The following is a 21,203-nucleotide window of genomic DNA, read 5'->3' as shown; positions in this document are numbered from 1 at the left end:
AGAGACCAGTGCTCCCAGCCCCGCTGGTGCACAGGCAGCCCCGCGGGCTACAAGGTTGAGCCCCTCCGCCCTGTCAACCCTGAGAAAGGAGGGGTCCCAGGCCACGAGTGGTTAAATAATTAATAAGATTACCAATGGTGTGTTAATTACAAACAACGAGAGAGGAGCTAGAGGTGGTGAATTTTCCAAACAGAGAACCAGGATTGGAGAACCAGGATCCGCAGCCCCGGGGCCCAGGGGTCCGGCCACCCGGGTGGGGCAGCTCCGTAATAAATAACGGGGTTGGGGGGCAGGGGGTCAGGGCTGCTCCTGCTTCTTCTTGACGGAAATCCGCTTCTTCCTTGCTGCCAGCATCTCATAGAACGGGTCCACGCTCACGGCGGCCCTGAAGAAGGGAGGGTCCAGGGTGAGGGCCGAGCAGCCAGGCCCCACCCCCTGCCCGAGGACCCTGGAGCCCTGGCTCACTGGATGGACTTGATCCACTCCTCCTTCTCCTCCGGGGTTGGGGCCGAGATCCGGTAAACCATGTGGTTCCCCTCAACTACCCGGCCGTCCGCCTCAGTTTTACAGGCTTTGATGAGCTGCCCCTTGTTGTTGGGGATGTAAAGCTCAAAGCAGTTCTGGGGAGACACGAGAGCAGAGGAACGGTGGGTAAGAGTGGCCCCAGGACCAGAGGCCGCCCCCACCGCAGCAGGCTGGGGTACGGAGAGGGCCTCACCGGTTTTCGGGGGTCATCTACTTCTCGGATGCTCAAGTTCTCCAGGGGGATAATTCCACGGGGTTCCTTGTCCTGAAGGAAAAAGTAGCACAGGACTCAGACTCCCCAGCCCTCGCCCAGCCTCTCTTCTGGAACCCCAGAATGTTTGAGGTCTGAGCCACCAACTTGTGGTACTTTGTCCCAGTAGCCCTAGTGAACGGATACAGCCCTCCTTCCTCAGACCCAGAAGTCCAGACCCTCAATGCGCTCCTCCCTCAGACCCGGGAGTCCCGGCTCCCAGCTCCCTCAGATCTGGGAGTCTAGTCCCTCAATGCCCTCCTCCCTCAGACCCAGGAGTTCTGGCCCCCAGCTCCCTCTTCCCTCAGATTTGGGAGTCTAGACCCTCAATGCCCTCCTCCCTCAGACCCGGGAGTCCCTGCCCCCAGGCCCTCCTCCATCAGACCTGGGAGTCCTGGCCCCCAGCCCCTCCGCCAGGCTCTGCCCTCACCGTGGTGTACTCAAAATAGTAGAGGCAGTTGTCTGTGAGGATGAACCAGCGGCGCTTCCACGTCTTCACCCGGCCCCCTGAAAGGGAAGGGGTGGGAGGGGGCCTGGGCTCAACGGGGGGACAGGGCCTCTGGGAGGGCAGGGAGGGCACCGAGAGGCAGAGTGAGCGCAGGGAAGGCGGGGCTGGCGGGGCTGAGAACAAAGCAATGCGTGGGAAGACAGACAAGCAGGGACAGGCTGGTTTTTGGGCCCCAGGATCCCACCCACCCCACTTCCTAACCCTGTCCGTCAGCCCGGGGCAGCACCCTCCCCCGATGTCAGGTCAGGGAGCAAGGATGGGCAGCGTACCTACCTCCTGGGGCAGACAGCGAGAAAGCAGGCAGGACCAGGCGAGGAGAAGGGAAGGCAGAAGAATGGGGTGCCCCCAGAAGCCGCAGGCCACAGAAACAGGGCGGGGGGCAACGGCCAGAAAGCACAGGGGGTGGGACAGAAACAGAGACGGAAACAGCAGAGAGGAACACGCAGAGATGGAGGGAGAGAGGGAGGGAGGGGGGAAGAAAGGGAAGAAAACCAGTTACATCGACATGACCCTCTCCCTCCCAGGGAGGACGCAGATCAGTGCCCGGCTCCAGCCCGTCCCCTCAGGATAGGTCCTCAGCCAGGAAGGCCCCCAATGCCACGGTAAAGAGGTCTTACCCCCCTCAAGTTATCGCAAAGGGAGGGGACAAACCCTGCCCGCACCCCCAGCTGCTTGGTCCAAAGTGGCTGGGCCACCTCTTGCCCTCTCTGGCCTCCAGCCCAGACCCACTTGTGCCCACACCTTCCTGCTTCAAGATGACCTGCTTTTGGGCTCCTTGACCATGACAGGAACAACGGCCACCATTAAGCATCCTTGCGAACGTGGCCGCCAACCCCCCTCAGCCCCCCGGCACTGATCCGCCTCAGCCTCTGGAGGAGGAGGTGCCTCTCTCCCTGACCCTGACCCTGACGCTGTCCACGCAGAACGGAAAGCTACACTCAGCGTCGGCGATCTGGCTCCAAGACCACCCCAGCTCTGTGGCTGCTGCTGGACAGCGACTGAGCCTCAATGTCCCCACTCCAGGAAATGGGAAGCATCCCTACGGACAGACGGAAAGGTCTGCAGAGGAACTAGTTCCCGGGGCCTGCTTGCCACTTCCCTGCCCTCTCCCTGGGCACCAGAAGCCTTGGCCCCTGGGTCGTCGCCGTGGCCCTGGAGCAGCTCTCCGCTGCCTTGGGGCTCAGAAGCCGCAGCTAGCACTCTCACGGCGCCTACCATGACCACGCAGGGCTCCAGGCCAGCGGCTCTCAACTGCGGCTGCCCTGGAAGGCAGCTGGGGAGCTTTCAGCATGACTGACAGCCCATCCCGCCCTAGAAATCCCGGCTCCGGGAGGTTGCGGCTTGGCTGTCGGGGTTTTAAAAGCTCCCCTGGGAAATGTCCCGTGAACCCAAAGACGAAAGCCCCTCCAATCCTCAGAGAACTCCCACAGAAGGGGCACTTGCTTGACCCCTGCTGACTTATGTAGAATCTGCTGGATCCCCGTGTTTCTGGGGGAATCGGCCCCAGCCCCACCCCCACCCCATTCCACCCCCGCGGGGACTCTGTGTTCATAAGCACAGAGCCTGGCAATTATTCAGTGCTCCCTAACGCCTACCATGTACCCACAAATATTTAGGGGGCCCTCCTCTATGCCTGAGCTCGGGCCTGGCGCACCGGCCTCATCTTGTTTTTGGCCCCGTTTTGCAGATGTGGCAAATGGAGGTTCAGAGAGGTCGAATCGTTTGCCTAAGATCACACAGCAGGTGCGCATGGCAAGGAGAACCTGGGACTCCTCACTTTCCCCTGCAGAGGCTGCCAGCGGGGTCAGGAGGGGACGTACCCAGCTTAAGGAGCCAGCCCTCCCGATCCGGGTTGAAGAAGGTGTGGGTCAGGTCATTCCCGTCATCCTCAGGAATCTTAAAGGGCTCGTTTCGGATGCTGTCATAGAGGTTCTGAGGGGCGAGGATGCAGTCAGCATCTCCAGGTCCCAGGGACCCTCCCGGCGTGACCTGGTCATGGTTGGGGGGCCCCAACAGCCAGGGAGGCAATGGGACCAATGGGACTAGGGGAAGAGTGGCCCAGGGAGGAGGCAGGAGGATGGAGGGAGCCCCAGGAGAGGAAGAAGAGATGCAGAGTAGCAGTGGCCAGCAGAGTTCTCGAGATAGACGGACAGATGGACACTTAGACCCCGAAAGAGCCCGAGGGCCAGAGAGAAATGGGAAAGAGAAACAAGAGAGATGAAGACTGAGGGAGGCCCAGAAAAGAGAGAGAGAAAAGAAATGGACAGGTTGGCACGACTGCACTGGCCGGCCTGGGCACTGGGAGACCCATGGGGAGGAGGGCCTGCAGCAGGGAGAGGGACGGCACTGGGTGGGGGGGCTGTGGGGAGGGGAAAAGGGGGCCTGACCCTGAGCAGCTCCTCGGGCAGGTCCCCACCCTCGTTGATGCCCCGGTTCATGGCCACGAAGCGCTCCAGGCCCGGCTTGTCCCGGACGTTGGGATTGTGAAGGCTGGTGTTCAGCATGATCACAGCAAAGGACAGCACGTAGCACGTGTCTGCAGCGGACAGTCAGGTGGTGAGGACACAGGAAGGCGGGGCCCCGGCCCCTCCTTCCCAAAGCCCCCAAGGCCGGGCCCCCACCTGTGGACTGGAAGACCCCGGGGTTGCACAGGCAGTATCGCTGGGCGAAGGCTTCCATCATTCGGTCAATCTTCTGGGCCTCTCCGGGGAGGCGGAAGCTCCAGAGAAATTGCCTGGGTTAGAGAGGAGCCGGGTGTGCGCGCCACGTCTGGCAGATGCCCCTCACTGCTCTCTGTCCCCATGTCAGGAAGCAGCCAGTAACAGCCTTATGGCCTCAGCAGCTATCTCAGGTATGGCTCCACGCTGACCCGTGAGCACTGGCTGAGGGACTTTTGGTGGATTTATACAGGAAAAAAAAAAAAAAAAAAAAAAACCAACAACAAAAAACCCCAAACCCCCTCTTTCTGCTAGGTTTGCTCAACAAGCCTGCCAGGGACTTCTGTTACCACGTGACAGGTGAGTCTACAGAAAGCAATGCCAACACAGTGGCAAGGACAACCCAAAGCTAGAGAAAATGGACCTTCTGACACCACTTGAGCACCTGGATATAGCTATGCCTGAAGGAGGCCACATGGACTTCTGTGTTACGTGAGACAATCAATCCCTTGATCTTTGTTTCTGTTTTTACTCTGAGTGGCTTCATCAGTTGTAAAGAGCGAGCCCTGACGGGTACATTCCTGCCCTCCCAACCCCATCCCTCTCTCACCTGAGGGCCTGCACCAGATTGAGGTCAGTAAACTCGTGCAGGTCCACAAAGGCATGGAGCACCGCCAGGTTCAGCTCTTCCCTGGGAGGGCGGACAGACACAGAATCATGCTCAGGAAGGAGTCTGGGGAAGCTGGAGCAGGAGCGGACAGGAAGCAAACACTGGGGCGGAATGTCTGCCCCTGGGGCGGGTGGAAATTTGAGCCTGGCCCCATCACAGGCCTGGCACTGGGACAGGAACACTCGGAACACGCTCTTGGGAGGACCATCTGCTACAAGATCACCGTCAGTCTAGCTGAACCTTCGCAGTCGAGAGGAGCACAGCAAACACGTGCTCCACCCACTATCATCTCTCTGATGGTTCCCAGCCTCTGCAGATGTCCAGAGATGGTCCCTGTGCAACCCAGCTGTCCACAGAACAGTCCCCACCACACCAGCTGTCCACAGATGGCCCCTGGACATCTACAGAGGGCTACCCACCTCCCCCCGATGTCCAGACAGTCCCCACACAGCCTAGATGCTCCTGAAACACTCCCCACGCACCCCAGGTGTCTACCGAGGGTCCCCCAGACATCTCCAGGTGTCCATACAGTCCCCACGATCCCCAGACAACCAGTGAGCCCTAATACAAGCCAGATGTCCAGAAGGTTCCACACATTCCAGATGTCCACACAATCCCTACGCTACCCAGACATCCGCTGGTCCCACGCAGCTCAGATGTTCAGATCAGCCTTGATGTCCACAGACAATCCTCATGCCCCAGACGTCCATGGGTCCCCGTGCCCCCGAGGACCCTCATACTCCCTAGATGTCCATGTGGTTACCACGCTTAGAAGCTGTCTACAGGATTCTCACCAACCCCCAATGCTCACAGCTGTTCTCCGCCATCCCAGACCTAAATGGATGGGCCTCAACTTTCCAGGGGTCCGCAGGAGATTTCCATACCCCCCAGATGGTCACAGGCAGCCCCAGGTTCCCCCAGACGGTCCCAGGCTTCCACCGACCCCTTCAGAAGTCTGTTCTGTCACAATCGAGTCAGAGGGCTGATCCACCCGGGCCTCTCCTTGGGAGAAGAAGTGGGCGGGAAGGGCAGGAGCGGGGCGCAGGGGACTGTGGGAACTAGGCGGGGTCTCACCTCTCCCCCAGGTAGTCCCCGATGGCTGTCTTGTTCAGGCCCTCGCCCTTGTACAGGAAGCGGGCAATCTCCTCGGGTGTGTTCTGCAGAAGTTCGTTCTCCACCAAGAACTGGATCCCCTGGTGGGTGGGGGCCGGGTCTCAGCCCCAACAGCCACAAAGCTCCCCCCACCGCCGCTTCCCCAGGGACCTCAGCATCCACACCCACCCCTGCTCTCAACAGAACTCGGCCAGGTTTTGTCTTTAGGCTTCACTCAGGTACTTAAACACCACCCCTCCCGCGTCAGAGCCTTTGCACTTAGCTGTGCCCTCTGCCTCTGCCTGCCGAGTCCCGCACCAAGAGCAGGGTCCGGCAAGGAACGGGAGCCCAGTGAGTTTGTTCAATGTTTGACAAACTACAGCTGCCCGTGGAGGCCTGTGAGTGCCAAGCCGCAGGCTGGATAGGGCCTTCTGGGGCTCGGTCTGTGCCACGAAAGCTACATCGACTCTGGAGTGCGGTATCCACACCTAGGCGCTCGCTGAGGCCAAGGAAAGGTCAAGCCACTCTGGGGCTCCAGCGCTGCCCAGCACAGGGGCAAGCCGGAGATGGTGTCAGAGAGCGGGAACGACCGGATAAACAAACATCATTCTCCACCTGGTGAACACAGACTCGACCTTCAAACCGGACCTGACTGTCCTCTCCCTCCAGGAAGCCCTCCCTCACTTTCCGAGGCTCCCCCGGGAGGGTCCACAGACTGGCTGCTCTCTAAAGTGGCCCTAGTCAACCCTCCCTTGCGCATGTCACCGTTCGTGTTCCCTCTCAGTGTTCGAGCTCCTCCTGAGACTCTAGGTGGCCCCATAAGAGGGTCCAGAAATAGGAAGAGAATCTCCCCCGCAGAGGACACAGACCGCACGGACAAAGGTCAGGAGGCTGGAAGGCCTGGTGAGTGGTCAGAGACCAAATGGACAGCCGGTATCTGAATCCGGGGATTAGGACCCCATCTGTCCACCTTAAGCATGCTTCTGGAACCTAAAGTTGCCAGAGCCCCCTGCCTGGATGTCTGCCTGACGGATCCCAGCCCTGTGGCCCAAGCACCTTCTTGGGATCCATGTTGAACTTCTTCCTGCCCATCGCCATCTTCCGGTTCCGCTGCAAGGTCTTACTGCAGGAGAGAGCAGGGGAGGGAGGCTCAATGCCGGGGCAGCCCTGGCCTGGCCTGGCCCCATGACCCCCAAGTTCCCCACCCCAGCCCTCACCTGCCCTCATTGGCCTCCAGACCCTCCACCTCGCTCATGGCTTCACTGAGCTCCTCCCGCAGACGCTGGATCTCCACCAGCAGCTCCTGCTTCCGCCGCCGGATGTTCTCCAGCTCCATCCGCTCCTCCGGAGTCAGGTCTGGGGGCTCTGAGGGTAGGGTCAGGGGTTGGAGGTCAGTTTTGGGGACTGGGAGCCAGAATTCTTGCAATCTGGGGGAGGACAGGGCTGGGGCGGGCAGGACTAGGTTGGAGGGGAGGGCCTCCGCTGTCTGCTGGAAGAAGAGGCTGGGGGTGGGGTGGGTCTAGATTCCTCAGCCCAGAGTAGGAAGGGCTGTGGATCTAGACTGTAAGTTCTGGGGGAGGAGAGGCAGCTAGGGGTCATGACTCCTAAGTCTGAGGGACAAGGGGGCTGGGAGCCCGAGCTGCTGGGTCCATTACTTGGAAGCGGGCTGGGGCCTTGGTTTTCGGCCTCCATTCCTGGCGAGGTAACTGGGAGCTTGGGTGTCCGGACTCCTGGGTCCATGAAAAGTAACTACGGCTGGCAAAGCCGTTGACAGCTTGGAAGAGTTGGGGCAGGGGGCGGGGCATCGAAGGCCCCCGCCCACGCCTTAGCGGGATCGCTGCGGCCCCCAAGATTCCTCCCCACCCAAGCGCCCCAGAAGCCCCCCTCGCGGCTCCCAGCAGGCACTGGGCTCGCCCAGCCCTTCCAGCGGGAATGGTTCCGCCCCGGCCTCGCCTCCGTCGCTCCATCCCGCCCCCTCCCGCCGCCACCGGAAACAGGCTCGGCCCAAACAATGGCCTGGAACGCCCTGCTCTCGGGCCCCGCCGGAAGCCCGTCCCGCGCCCCACAAAAGCTAGTCGACGAAGGGGCCGAAGGGCTCCACGCGCCGCGCGCCGGGAGGGATGTTCGCGGCGGAACGTTCGGGTCTAAACGCTCCATCCCCTCCCAGCCGGCCCCGCCCCTCCCTGACCTACCATAGACACCGTCCTCCATGGCGGCTAGGAAGGCCCGCGGGGAGTCCGGGGCGGTCCCGCCGGTCGGGCCTGGATCCGCGTTGGCCCGCGGGCTCGGATGAGCCCGCTCAAACGCCCCGGGAGCCACCGCCGCCTCCTCAGCGCCAGTCCTCAGCGCTGAAAAGACTCTCCCTTCGCCTCCCAACCGCCCCGCCAATAGGGACCGCCCCTCGTTTTGACACTGTCCAATCCACGGAGGGCCCTTTCGTCTGCTCCGCCCCCGACCCCGAAGTATCGTCCTCCAGGGCCAATAGGCACACAAGGAGCAGACGTAGCCCTGTCCGGCTGGAGGTAGACGGTCTGTGGGGCCAATCGGAGTGCGACTAGGTAGCCGGGCCCCGCCTCCGAAACAATAGAAGGCATTTGGCTCGTGTGCCCGCCAATGAGAAGGCTCGGAAAGGAGTTGCATGGAGGTGGGACTATGCGCGAGCAGAGAGGATTGCGCCTGCGCCAGGGCACTGGGAGGCTGCTAGTCCAGTCCAGCCCCGCCTCTAGTAATAGGTTGCTGGGGAGCGGTACTTTGTTAGTCTCGTTGCCAGGGGGCGGCGCCACAACTGTCGGCTGTTTCCGGGAGCGACACCTCCTCGGCTGGCCAAGCAGGCTTTTGACCGCAGCGGTTGCCAGGCAACTGGGAGCGGCTTTGGCCGGTCTTTTGGCCTCTGTTCTCCCGGTACTGGCCCCTCTGATCTCCAGATCCTTTCCTTAACCCTTCTCAGGACTTTCCCATCCACTTTAGCCTCTTGAGAGTCAAGGAGTGGTGAAACAAAAGACTTATTCTTTTCACGCTATTGGGTGTCTGTCATGGAGAATGAGACATTAGGGGAAGGCCAAATATAGCGAAGGCTCCGCCTCCCTGGCGCCTTCTGCCTCTCAGGGTCCTCCCCTCTCCCTCAAACTACCCCGCCCCCCTTTAGCATCCTCCCCCTATAACAACTCCCTTTACTCAACGTCCTTCCACCTCTCTGGTTCCTTCGTCTCAAAGCCCTTTCCTTCCTCTGTGACTGCCCTCACTTCAGGTACCCCCTCTTCTTAAACACTTCCCTCCCCTCGGAGTCCCCCCACATAGGATGCTCTTCTCTCCCCTCCCCGCTCCCCACCCCCAGCCTCTGATTTCCATTCCTTGCAGAAAAAAGCAGGTGCAGGCAGCTGGCCAGGATAGCGTACCTGGGCATCCCTGTCCTGGGGGGTTCCCTAACTGGGTCTCAGGTGGTGTCTGGGCCTTGTCCTCATTTGCTGTCCCTGGGCTAGGCAGGTGGGGGACAGATTCAGGGCCAGGACATGGTTAAGCTGATAGATTAGACACGGAGCCTCTTATTAATCTCTCCCTGACCTTTATGAGTGGCCCAGGCCTTGTCCTCCCCAGTGGAAAGCTAGGCTGTGCCAGCTTTGCCCCACTCTCTTTCCTTCCAAACAGAACCCTTTTCCTGTCCCTTCACCCCCAATTTAACATCCTTCTCCATTGCCTGTGTTTCCAGTACCCCCGTCCCTACCCCAGACACCTGCACTGGGAGAACAGCTAGCTAATTAATCCCATCCGGTTATTAAGGGGGGATTTTGAAGGATAACGGGAGGTGGAGAAGCCAGATCCGGGGACCTGGGCTCCGGCAGCCTTCGGGCAAGCTAATGGGCAATAACAGTGCCTACCCGCAGTCCTGGGACACGGGTGGGAATGTGTCCTCCTCCCTGGCACTGGCTCCTTCTGCAGTTGGCTCCCAGCCTGCTGGGCACTTAGTTAGATAGGAGTACGGTGGGGGCTGGAGGACAGGTGTGATGAACCATCCGCAGAAGGACACTCAGACACACCACCAGAGGCCCCAGTGATTTAATCTGGGGCATAATTCTCCCCGGAACACATGCTTTCTCCTGGCATTCAGAGCTGCCTTCTCCTTTCCCTGCCCCCTAACCTGGACTGGGGGGAGGAGACCGCGGCCCTTAGCCACAGCCCACACTACCCCTTCCCTGCTGTGTTGTTCACACATCCAAGTTCAGAGCTGACCTTCAAGAGCGTCTCCTGTCCTGGTTACCCCTGGAAGGCCATGCCTTTCAGCACCAGGGAGAGCTGGGAAACGTATAGGACCCTCACACCTGCCCCCAGTTGTCCCCTTCAATGAAGTGAGGAATCATCCTGGTGGAAGGGTCCTTGGAGAACTTCAAGTTCGAGTGCTCCATTTTTACAGATGGGGAGATTGAGGCAAGAAGGAGGGGAATGATGAGCCCAAAACCACACAGCAAGTTGTTGCAGAGTTGGGATTTAGAGCAAAGCTTCCTGGGTCCTCATAAGGGACTCCATTTCAATTAGCTCATACTCAGTTTCTTCTTCTTTTTTTTTTTTTAAAGATTTTATTTATTCATTTGACAGACAGAGATCCCAAGTAGGCAGAGAGGCAGGCAGAGAGAGAGGAAGGGAAGCAGGCTCCCTGCTGAGCAGAGAGCCCGATGTGGGGCTCGATCCCAGGACCCTGGGATCATGACCTGAGCCAAAGGCAGAGGCTTTAACCCACTGAGCCACCCAGGTGCCCCTCATACTCAGTTTCTAACCCTTTTGAACGAACCACAGGAAAATATAGATAGATATCTGTATTTATATTATATATATAATACACATATGTGTAACGTCTTTAAGAAATAGACACACATTGCTAGGTGTAGGATTCCAGAGCATCATTGACCCATCAGCCTTGGGCCTCTCTTTCCCTTGCCTGACAACCAGCCCTGTTATCCACAGGGTCTTGTCTGGGCCCTCCCTTTCTGGGTCAGCCCAGAAATGCTGCCAATCAAGTCCCGAGTCCCCCTCCCAGAACTGCCAAGTTCTAGGTGCTGCTTAGACCTTCCAGGTTTTAATAATGGACAACCCTGGATCCCTGGAGCCTTGATTCCTTTTGGCATTACAGAACCACAAAGAATCATCAAGATTCTCAACTCCACTGGGCAAACTGGAACTGGCCAATCTCAGCCATCTAGCATCGCCTCTCCTTCCTTGACTCTGTGATCAATCTAGAGCCACAGAATCCTGATTCCTTTGGACATTCTAGAATGGCACTTTAAAAAAAAAAAACACTGTGGGTCATAAAGAAGCACTGATTATCCCCTGGACCCATGGACCCAAACCCCTTGGTTTGATGTTCTACAGCTAGTGGCCTGGCCTGGAGTTATCTAATATCAAGAACTCCCAAGCTGTCGCTGTCATGCTTCCAGACCCACAGACACTATTTGTGCATTCTAGAAACATGACTCTTTAGCTTCCTCAGTAGCTCAACATTCTAATCAACGTGTTCTAGAGCCACCAGTGCTTGCCTCTGTGGCCAATTCAGATTCACAGAATCTTAACTCTTGGGCCTTCTGAAACCACAAGTTCTTTTCTTGACCTGCCTTCAACAATCTTTGTCATTGGTTAATAAAGATCATCTTGAATTCTTGGGGCATTCCATTACCTTCCCTCCTTACGTGGTCTAGAAAAAAAAATGATTTGCTACTTGGTTAGCTGAGGCAAGAAGCAACAGTCCCTTGAATCTTAGGTCAATCCAGACCTACACACTCTTAATCTCGTTGCTGTACCTGGAGGCAGTATATACCACTGATTCCTGACCCTGCTCAACAACACAACCCAGCCACATAGAAGAATCTAGAACCACAAGTCCTTGCCTCTTGGGTGGTCTGGAATTCTGGATCCTGAAGCTCTGGAGAGGCTCAGGAATCAGGCTGATAAAGGGGTCTTAGGAAGGAGCACGGACTGCAGAGAGATTAAGATCCAGTATGTCTGTGGTGGGTCCACTGCGCATGGCAGAACTTCACCAGTAATAATTTACCCAGCAGGCTTGTCGGCCTTGGGAAACACCCGCCCCCGTCCCAGGAGAGGGCCCGAACTCTCCATCTTACTCTCTCTGGGAAGGGGGTACATATAGGGAGACACCAGCTGGCATCACGGGGGCAGGGTCAGTGCGAGGGTTGGTGTTAGTACTTGGGGGCTGGCAGTCCCATCTTCTGCCTCCATCCCACCCCCCTCCTTGGCCTCCTCATCCTCCTCTTCCTCCGGGCAGCAGCTCAGCGCCAGTTCATTCTCATAACAAAACGCAGCCAGAGAGCCGGGGAAACTGGACTTGGGGCTGCGGGAGGCCCGTTCGGCCTGTTCATCTAACTCCTTGGCGCTGCAGACCGGTGTCCCCGGGACCTCGTAAGTGCGGTGGAAGTGGCGATAGTCAACCTCATACTGGGAGCCGCGCTGGAAGAGGACGGGCTCAAAGCGATGGCCCCAGAGCAGCTCACCAGGGAGGTAGGAGGAGCGACACTGTGTGGTCATGGCCGTGGCCTCAACCATGCCCTCGAGAATGACCACCAGCTCAAAGTCAGCCCGGGCCAGCTCGGCACGTCCTAGTTCATAGAGAGGACTGGCAGAGTCAATCTCGTGCACGATGGTGATGGGAGACACGAGGAAGATTCGATCGGTGCCGCCGTCAAAGCCCACATCCACGTCCTGGTGATCCAGTGGTATGTACTCGCCCTCCGGGGTCACACGAGGCTGCGGCAAGCGGGGAGGGTCCGCAGACAGCCCACAGGGAGCACAGAGATGAATGGAGAGACATGATGGGAGAATGGAGTGGAGACGCCAAGGATGGGGGAGCAGAAGGAGGCAGGGGTGGTGGGGTGAGAACACGGACCCAGAGAGAGGGGAATGGAGGCCCAGAGAAAGTGGGGGGACAGAACCAGAGATAAAGAGTGAAGGACAGAGACTCAAAGGGTTTGGGGATGGAGATGAAAGAGGACAAAAGAGAGAGGACAGTGCGGCAGAACGATTGGCACCGAGTAGCAGAAATCAGCAAGGCAGAGACGAAGGTAAAGAGAGAACAGAAGGGAAGAGTCATGTGCGAGCAGCAATTGGAGGAGGAGAGGGACAGAAAAATGGTTTTCAATATATGGCCACAGAGGGATAACTAAGGATGACAGCCTGGGTCCCACACTCCATATTCTACCACAGCCTCAGGCTAGCCCCTGGGTTATCTATCCCCCCAACCCCACTACAAGACTCTCTGTCCCACTGTGTGTGTGTGTATGGCGGGGAGGGGACAATGCAGTCCCCAGGCCAGATATTGGTAGTTTTCCACCTACAACCCCCCATTGGTTCCACAGGCAAGCTCCCAAGCCATGTCAGCGCCCCACACACTCCCGGAAGAGAGAGTATCTCTCCTATTCATGAATCCTAGTCAGGAATCCAGAAGGAGCCCCCAGATGCTGCTGGGAGTTGTAGTTCCCACCACCATCCTGTCCTCCCTCTCACCAAACTCCAGCCTCACCCCAGGGTTCTTAAGTGTCTACCCGGGCAAGGACAACTACTGCCCCAGACTTCGGGCAGTTTGATCACAATTCTAGAGAAACACTAAGGCATCTTCTTCTGGGTACCAGAGGGAGCTGCTACCCCAGGCGCCAATGGGGGTCATAGTTGTTTTGACTGTCCTGGTGATAAGGTACAGTTCAAGGGTGTTTTCCAGCCGTGTACTCCCCTGAGCAGGAGGCTGGTGAGGCCGGCTGGGCCACCGAGAACTGCCTTCCACAGCTCTTCTGCAGGTGTGACCTGCACCCCATCCTTGGGCTTACATCGCCCACAATCTCATGGGGCCTAGTCTCAAGTCATAGGCTCCTCTGGGTACCGCTGTGTGGGCTGGTGAGTGTAAACCCCAGGCGTGGTTTACAGCCACCCACAAAACGACATCATTGGCTCAGACCCTGCCTTCGGAACGGGTACCCTGACCACAGAGCCTTCTGGGAATTGTAGTTCAGAGCCTTTACAGGCCAGGTGCGGCCTCCACAGGTCTCTATATCCCACAATCCCATTGGGAGCCCTTCCTCAAGCCACACGAAGCTCTTTATGTCTTAAGATCTGTTTCAAGCCAAGGTCTCCGGTTAGCACTGGTCACAGACCTCTCTCTTAGGTTTTCACCTCCTATAACTGATCCAGGACGGAGCCTTGGGCCACCATGGGGACGAGAGTTTTCCTGCCCGCGTGACTGCTGGTAATTGTAGTCCATGCTCCAGCCAGGCCAGCCGCACACCGCCCGCCCAATCTCACCCTCAGGCCTACATCTCCCACCATTCCCCCCGCAGCGGGCCCCAGCCTCCTGCCCCGGGCCAGACCCTTCCACCCCGACGGCTCCCACCTGCAGCAGCTGGGCCCGCACGTGCGCCTCGACCAGGTGGCTGCGGCGGAGGTTGCCAACGCGCCACATGAGGCAGAGGCGGCGGTCGCGCAGCGCCACGACGGCGTTCTCGCTGAACACGAGCGTCTCGTTGCGCTTCTTGGGCTTGGCCATCTTGGCCATGACGGCGCCCACGACGAAGGCGTCGAGCACGCAGCCGGCGATGCACTGCAGCACCACGGCGGCCACGGCGGCCGGGCACTCCTCCGTGACGCTGCGCACGCCGTAGCCGATGGACGTCTGCGTCTCCAGCGCGAAGAGGAAGGCGGCCAGGAAGCTGGCCACCTGCGAGAAGCAGGGCGCCGCCGGCGGCGGGGCGGCCAGGTCGCCGTGCAGCGAGGCGATGAGCCAGAAGGCCAGGCCGAAGAGCAGCCAGGAGGCGAGGAAGGAGCAGGAGAAGAGCAGGCACATCCAGCGCCAGCGCACGTCCACGCACGTGGTGAACAGGTCGCTCAGGTAGCGCGCGCCCTGGCCACCCAGGTTCACGAAGCGCACGTTGCAGTGCCCGTCCTTCTTGACGAAGCGCCCGCGGCGCCGCCCCACCGGCGACCGCACCCACCCGTTGCGGCACAGCCCCGGCCCGGCCTCCTCCTCCTCATCGCCGGCGCGGCCCTCCCTGGGCTCCCGGGCGCCGCTAAGGCGGCGCAGGGCCCTGGCCAGGCCCATTGGGCGGGGGCACCCCCTCCACTTGTCCTAGTGGGGGGCGGGCGCCCCGAACCTGCGGAGACGAGAAGCGGGCAGCCGCGTCAGGGGGGCGCCGGGAAGGGTGGGCTCCTCGGCCAGGCGTGCTCCCTGGGCCGTGGTGGCCTCATCTGGCAAATGGGTGGCTCATTACTCACCCTGAAAGGTGAAACAGTACAGCATCGAGGACAATGATGGGGGACGCTTGCATGGCAACAGCAGCAGCAGAGTCCTAGCTGTGACAATATGATAGCAAGCATCACAGTAATGAGAGCAGAGATCCCAGACACTGTTGGGAGCACCTGACATGAATTTACATAGTTGAGTCTGACACCCATCTTATAGATGAGAAAACAGGCACAAAACGTTTAACTTGCCCAAGGTTGGAGCTGGGTAAACTAGGATTTGAGTGTCACCAATCCGGAGTCCACAGAGTGGTGACGGTTTCTCAACATGGAATCTGCATGGAGAGAGAGGCCAGGGCTCTCCATCACCTATGGCTCAAAGACGGCTCAGGAAGCAGAAGCAGCAAAAGGAAAAATGGCAAATGAATTTGAACTTGATCAAAATTAAGAACTTTAAAAAAAAAAAGATTTTATTTATTTATTTGACAGCTCACAAGTAGAGGGGCAGGCAGAGAGAGAAGGGGAAGCAGGCTCCCTGCCAAGCAGAGAGCCTGATGCAGGGCTCGATCCCAGGACCCTGAGACCATGACCTGAGCCGAAGGCAGAGGCTTAACCCCTTGAGCCACCCAGGCGCCCCAAAATTAAGAACTTCTGAAGGGCCCATGGCTGGCTCAATCCCTCCAGCATGGGGTTGTCAGTTCAAGCCCCACATTGGGTATAGAGATGGCTTAAAAATAAAATCTTTAAAAGAAAAAGCTCTTGTGCTTCAAAGGACACTATCAAGAAAGTGAAAAGACGGGCACCTGGGTGGCTCAGTAGGTTAAGCCTCTCCCTTCAGCTCAGGTCATGATCCCAGGGTCCTGGGATCGAGCCCCGCATTGGGCTCTCTGCTCAGCAGGAAGCCTGTACCCCCCCCCGCCCCGCCTGCTGCTCTGCCTACTTCTGATTTCTCTCTGTCAAATAAATAAATAAATAATCTTAAAAAAAAAAAGAAAGTGAAAAGACAACCCACCAATGGGGGAAAATAATTGCAAGTTATGTATGTAAGAAGTTTTCATCTAAAATATCTAAACAGGGGCACCTGGATGGCTCAGTCAGTTACGCAACTGCCTTCAGCTCAGGTCATGATCTTGGGGTCCTGGGATTGAGTCCCACATCAGGCTCCCTGCTCAGTGCAGAGTCTGCTTCTCCCTTTCCCTCTGCACCCCACTGGTGCTTGCTCTCTCTCAAATAAAGTTTTAAAAATCCTAGGGGTGCCTGGGTGGCTCAGTCATTAAGCGTCTGCCTTGGGCTCGGGTCATGATCCCAGGGTCCTGGGATCGAGCCCTACATCGGGCTCCCTGCTCCGCAGGAAGCCTGCTTTCCCTCTCCCATTCCTCTTGCTTGTGTTCCTGCTCTCGCTGTCTCTCTCTCTCTCTCCCTGTCAAATAAATAAATAAAATCTTAAAAAAAAAAGTTTTAAAAATCTTAAAAAAAAAATTTAAACACCCCTTACAACTCAATAATAAAAAGATACCACAATTGAAAAGTAAGCAAAGGGGGCGCCTGGGTGGCTCTGGAGCGCCTGGGTGGCTCAGTGGGTTAAGGCCTCTGCCTTTGGCTCAGGTCATGATCCCAGGGTCCTGGGATCAAGCCCCGTATCGGGCTTTCTGCGCGGCAGGGAGCCTGCTTCCCTTCCTCTCTCTCTGCCTGCCTTTTTGCCTACTTGTGATATCTGTCAAATGAATAAATAAAATCTTTAAAAAAAACAAAAAAGAAAAGTAAGCAAAGGAGGGGCACCTGGGTGGCTCAGTCGGTTAAGCGTCCAACTGTTGGTCTCAGCTCAGGTTGTGATCTCAAGTCCTGAGTTTGAGCCCTGTGTCAGGCTCCATGCTCAGCACGGAGCCTGCTTAAGACTCCCTCTCCCTCTGTCCCTCCCTCCTCTGCTCTCTCTCTGTCTCTCTCTCTCAAACCAACCAATCAATCCATCTTTGGAAAAAAAAAATAGGCAAAGGATCTGAAGAGACATTTCTCTAAGAAAGATATACAGGTAGCCAATAAGATAAGCACAGAAAGCATCTAAAGGGATGCTCCACGTGGTCAGCCGTGGGGGGAACGCAAATCGAAAGCACAATGAGACTTGGGAAGATGAGCCGGGCGCCCGCTCAGGACGAAACAAACGTGCGCGCAGACTGCTTGTTCACAGACCTTCCTGACAGTGTTACTGAGATCGCCGGCGGATGGACACAACCTGAGGAGCCGTCAGTTGATGAATGAACAACGAAACGGGATCTATCCACACAGGGACGTACTATCCAGCTAGGAAATGCGCTGACACACCACAACATGGATGAACCTTGAAAGCGTCACGCTAAGGAAGCCGGATACAAAAGACCACATGTTGGGGCACCTGGGTAACTCAAGTCGGTGAAGCATTTGACTCTTGGTTTTGGCTCAGGTCTGATCTCAGGGTCATGAGAGTAAGCCCTGTGTCAGGCTCCACGCTGAGCGTAGCGTCTGTTAAGACCCTCCCACCACATAGTGTATACTTTCATTTATATGTCCAGATGGGCAAGTCTGTACATTGAGCTCCCCTGGGGCTGGGGAGATGGGGATGGGGTGGGGGAGAGATCGCCGGAGGACACGCTGGGGTGATGAAAATGTTCAAAAACTGATTGTGGTACAACTCCATGAAAATACTAAAAATAATGAATTGTACACTTCAGTGTGTCAGTTGTATTTTATCTGAATTATATGTATTTCTTCAAATTTAAAATTATCTCTACACCCACCGCGGGGCTCAAACTCATGACCTTGAGATCAAGAGCTGCACACTCCACTGAGCCAGCCAGGCGCCCCCTTTTCGAACTTCTATTTCAATGAACTGTCACAAAAATTCCAAACAAAAACCCAAAAAAGAGCCAACCCAAGCTCGGTCCTGCACCTCAGGTCTTGGGCAAATCTTTCTAAGCAGTTTTTTTTCAACTATAAAATGGGGCAAAATCAAACTTCTTCAAGGTCGGGGTCTCCCAGTTATCTGGATCAAGGGCCCCGGTCCTGGCTCAGTGGCTGACCCACCGTGTGCCCTGGGACCACAGGCTTCCTTTCCTGGAGCCTCGTCTCCAGAAAGAGTCTGCGCTTTTGAATCCGAGCTCTGACGCTTCCTGACTGTGGGACTGGTGGGAAGTCACATCCCTGCCTGAGCCCTGGCTCCCCCCTCTGGGAATTGGAATCTCCACTGCTCACAGGGTAGAGAAGGAAGGGAAACCCGAGGGGCAGGGACCTGGGGACTCGTCACCCCACACCGTAGTAGCTGTGGAGGTGGCTAGGTTAGATGCGGGGCAGTCCCACCACTATTTACCAAGTGTCTATGTACGTGTGGCCCCTGGGTCACACTCTGGGACCCCCATGAGCTTCTAGGCAGGGCCTGGGACGCTCAAACTGAGAGAGCTGTTAGTCAATGTCAAGTCCAGCACCAGTGGGTTCCACACTGCTCTCCCCCCCCCCCCACAACGGAGCACTGCACCTGCCGTCTGTAACCACCTGGATGGCTCTGGCTGTTGACTCTAAGGACGCAAAGCGGCAGCTGAGGTCAGAGTGGGCGGGGCCTGGCCGTGCTGAGCATCAACCACATGCCCCCACCTTGACTCTTTTCTCACCTTCAGCAACCCTGGGAGATGGGAGAACATTCTTCCAGAGAGGGGTTAAGTGAAGCTGATGCTGGAGGGGCGGGGTTTGAATCCAACCTCTGAGCTCCGTGTTTGAAGCCCTCTCCCGCCCAGAAGCCTCCGCTACATGTTGGTCCCATCAGCAGCCACTGACGTGGTAGGGGAGGTACGTGCCAGGCTGGGTCCTCCCCTACCTGCTCACCGGTCTCTAACCACAACCTTGGATGTGGCAGTGGGTGGGCTTTGTTTTTCACAGTAAAGTAAACTGAGGCCCTGAGGTCCCTTCTTTGTCTCAGGATCCCATCCAGGTTTCTCAGGTGCCAAAGCCTGAGTGACAACCCATGGACAACCTAATCGGAGCATTCCTGCTCCCTGAGCACCTACCATGTCCCTGACCTCGCATGAGCTCAGGGATACCTGTAGCCCGCCCACTGGACTCCGCCAGACCCCACCGCTCACCTCACCTCAACTGTCCAGGACGCCAGGAGGTCAAGATCACCACCCCACTTCACAGGTCGGGAGCAGGCTTCGCGACCTGGCCAGACCCATGCAGTGCTGAGGGTGGGGTGCCGGTTTGGGTCCTGAGCCTTTCCAGTGCAGGACTCTGCCTCGTAAATTGCCCCCTCAGCCCTGTGAGGCAGAAGTGGCTGTGGCCATTTCACAAAGTCAATGGGGGCCTTCACCTCCAGGGGGCCATGTCTGCATCCCACATGGCCCAGCTCACAGAGGGTGAATGGGACAGAGGTTCAAGCCTCCCCTCTCCTCCACCCACACTGCCCCGTGAAGGCAGGACAGGAGGGGAAAGGATCCAGAGCCTCAAGTCCTCCCCCAGAGCAGCTTGCCAGAGCAGCTTAATGTTTCCATATAAAGGAGACATGGGGCTTAAGGTGTGTCAACTTGGTGTCAAAGTCACTGTCTAATCTGAGGCCAAGAAGCTCCGCCCCCAGGCCCCAACCCCCCCCCCCCCCCCCAAAAGAGTACTTTCACACTTCCGGAGACCCTGGGTGTTGCCCTCCCCCCACTTTTCCCCCACCCACCAACAGGGTCTGAGCAGCAGGTTGGAGGGCAGAGACTGACAGAGCCAGGGCTGGGGTGTGAGGAACCAGAGGCTCAGAGGGGACAGGAAGTGTGCTGAGAGGGAGCCTAGAAAGAGGGAAAAACCCTGCACAGGGTAAGGGTCATAGAGGAAGGGGGACAGACGCTCAGAGGGAGGGGGACAGAGACTGGGTGGTGGTGGGGCGTAGAGAGACCTGGGGAGGTATCAGAGACCTAGAGAGAGAGAGAACGGAGCCACAGCAGGAGGGGACAGAGACACAGTGGGGGAGGGCAGGAGAGACAGGCAGACTAGGAGCAATTGGGAAGGGAAGATGATGTGTCAGGAGACGGGAAGACGGAAGCCTAGAGCTGCGGACAGAGATGGGTGCGAGGGGCTCGCGATGACAGGCATGAGGGGGCAGAAGCCAGATGGAGACGGGGTCAGAGCTGGAGTCACCCAACCAGGGGAAGAGGTTGTTCTGGGTCTGGAATTGGTCACTGAGGGTGAGGCAGGACCCTCCTGGGGGGATAGTGAGGACAGGGAAAGTAGGGCAGAGGCTCCGGGCAAGGAAGGTGCAAGGAGGAACGCAGTGCGGGGCAGGTGGGTGGTTTCAGCCCAGGACCCTCCCACTCCCCGGCCAGGGTCCCCGTATGGAGACACATACCTGCTGGGGCAGCCCACCCCCATGCCCTCCTCTAGGGCTGCGGGGAGGCCTCTGTGGGTGCCAAGGGGCGGCGATGTGTCCTGGGGCCTTGTGCTGGGCGCCCGACCTCTGTGTCCACAGGCGGATCAGAGGCCTGGCCGAGGGAGGGGGCAGGGGGTGGGGCAAGCTCAGAGCCGCAGAGGGGGAGCCCGGGAGGACGGCCAGGCAGGGCGGCTGGGCCGTAGCCCAAGCAGGCTGGAGAGGAGATGCAGTGGCAGACACAGAAGGGGGCGGGGGCAGGGAAACACGGGGACGTGGGACACAGATGAGGGAACAAAGAGAAAGGGGACAGCGGTGGAACGACAGAGAAATGGGGGGACTCCCTGGTTCCCAAATGAAGCCTTCGAAAGTCGGGGGACACAGGTGAGCCACCCCTCCAGAGACCGGGACTGAGTTCCACGTGGAATAAAATCTAGGGCAGGTGGATGTCAACAGCACCCAATGGGGGCCAAGGGACTACACAATGCGGGGCTTCCCAGGGGCCTCTCCAGACACACAGGCCTCTGGACATCTGGGGGCCCACTTCCCGCTGCCTCCTCCCGTCTCCGCACAGGGAAGCAGCCCGCCAGTGAGTCCCACACACGTCAGGCCTCATTCCGATCCTTTACTGCCTCAGGAGCCCCCCGGCCTTCCTCCCCGCACGGAGCCCATCTTGCATGGCGGACAGAGGGGAGGAAGACACCCCGCCCCCAGACAGCCCCCACTAGGAAGTCCAGGCCAAACCCTGTGTGGCAGGAAGACAAAGGGCAAAACCAGATTCTGCCGGAGGAGCCCAGCCGACCACTTCAGCCCACCCACGGCGAAGTGCTGGGTTCCCTGCGGGGAGTCTGGTGGCGACAACTGGGTCCTGGGACGGAGAGGTCAAAGGGTCAAGCCAGGGGCCAGAGCTC

The 21,203-nt window shown here is 58.0% G+C and overlaps 2 protein-coding genes across 3 annotated transcripts; both read right to left on the bottom strand.

The window, feature by feature from the left end:
- Positions 1 to 102: 102 nt before the first annotated feature.
- Positions 103 to 8,106, bottom strand: CYTH2 (cytohesin 2). Of its 2 annotated transcripts, XM_032838855.1 has the most exons (13): positions 7,895 to 8,106; positions 6,920 to 7,067; positions 6,759 to 6,825; positions 5,685 to 5,803; positions 4,551 to 4,631; positions 3,905 to 4,017; positions 3,671 to 3,819; positions 3,104 to 3,215; positions 1,557 to 1,559; positions 1,206 to 1,282; positions 719 to 790; positions 466 to 620; positions 103 to 385 (listed from the first exon to the last, which is right to left on the bottom strand). In XM_032838855.1, exons 1-13 carry the CDS (start codon positions 7,911 to 7,913, stop codon positions 298 to 300), a joined length of 1,203 nt encoding a protein of 400 aa, XP_032694746.1. In that variant the 5' UTR covers positions 7,914 to 8,106; the 3' UTR covers positions 103 to 297. The 2 variants fall into 2 exon arrangements, with proteins under 2 accessions (XP_032694746.1, XP_032694745.1); XM_032838854.1 differs by lacking the exon at positions 1,557 to 1,559.
- Positions 8,107 to 10,497: 2,391 nt separating this feature from the next.
- Positions 10,498 to 21,116, bottom strand: KCNJ14 (potassium inwardly rectifying channel subfamily J member 14). Its single transcript, XM_032838857.1, has 3 exons — positions 20,275 to 21,116; positions 14,083 to 14,839; positions 10,498 to 12,449 (listed from the first exon to the last, which is right to left on the bottom strand). The coding sequence occupies exons 2-3, from the start codon at positions 14,785 to 14,787 to the stop codon at positions 11,853 to 11,855; spliced, it is 1,302 nt and encodes a 433-aa protein (XP_032694748.1). The 5' UTR covers positions 14,788 to 14,839; positions 20,275 to 21,116; the 3' UTR covers positions 10,498 to 11,852.
- Positions 21,117 to 21,203: the final 87 nt, after the last annotated feature.

This window comes from Lontra canadensis, unplaced genomic scaffold (genome assembly GCF_010015895.1).
Source record: "Lontra canadensis isolate GAN:19392208 unplaced genomic scaffold, GSC_riverotter_1.0 scaffold107, whole genome shotgun sequence".
NCBI classification, from domain to species: Eukaryota; Metazoa; Chordata; class Mammalia; order Carnivora; family Mustelidae; genus Lontra; species Lontra canadensis.
This window is presented reverse-complemented; position numbering and strand designations above follow the sequence as displayed.

Bases quoted from the DNA above. Each gene is read 5' to 3' on its own strand.
- KCNJ14 (XM_032838857.1), bottom strand. From the start codon at position 14,787: ATGGGCCTGGCCAGGGCCCTGCGCCGCCTTAGCGGCGCCCGGGAGCCC. The intron at 12,450-14,082 runs GTGGGAGCCGTC...CGCTTGCCGCAG, and splicing joins TGCGGGCCCAGCTGCTGCAG to CCTCGTGTGACCCCGGAGGG.
- CYTH2 (XM_032838855.1), bottom strand. The intron at 3,216-3,670 runs GTCAGGCCCCCT...CTCGCCCCTCAG, and splicing joins TGCCCGAGGAGCTGCTCAGG to AACCTCTATGACAGCATCCG. The intron at 386-465 runs GTGAGCCAGGGC...TCCCTTCTTCAG, and splicing joins GAGTGGATCAAGTCCATCCA to GGCCGCCGTGAGCGTGGACC.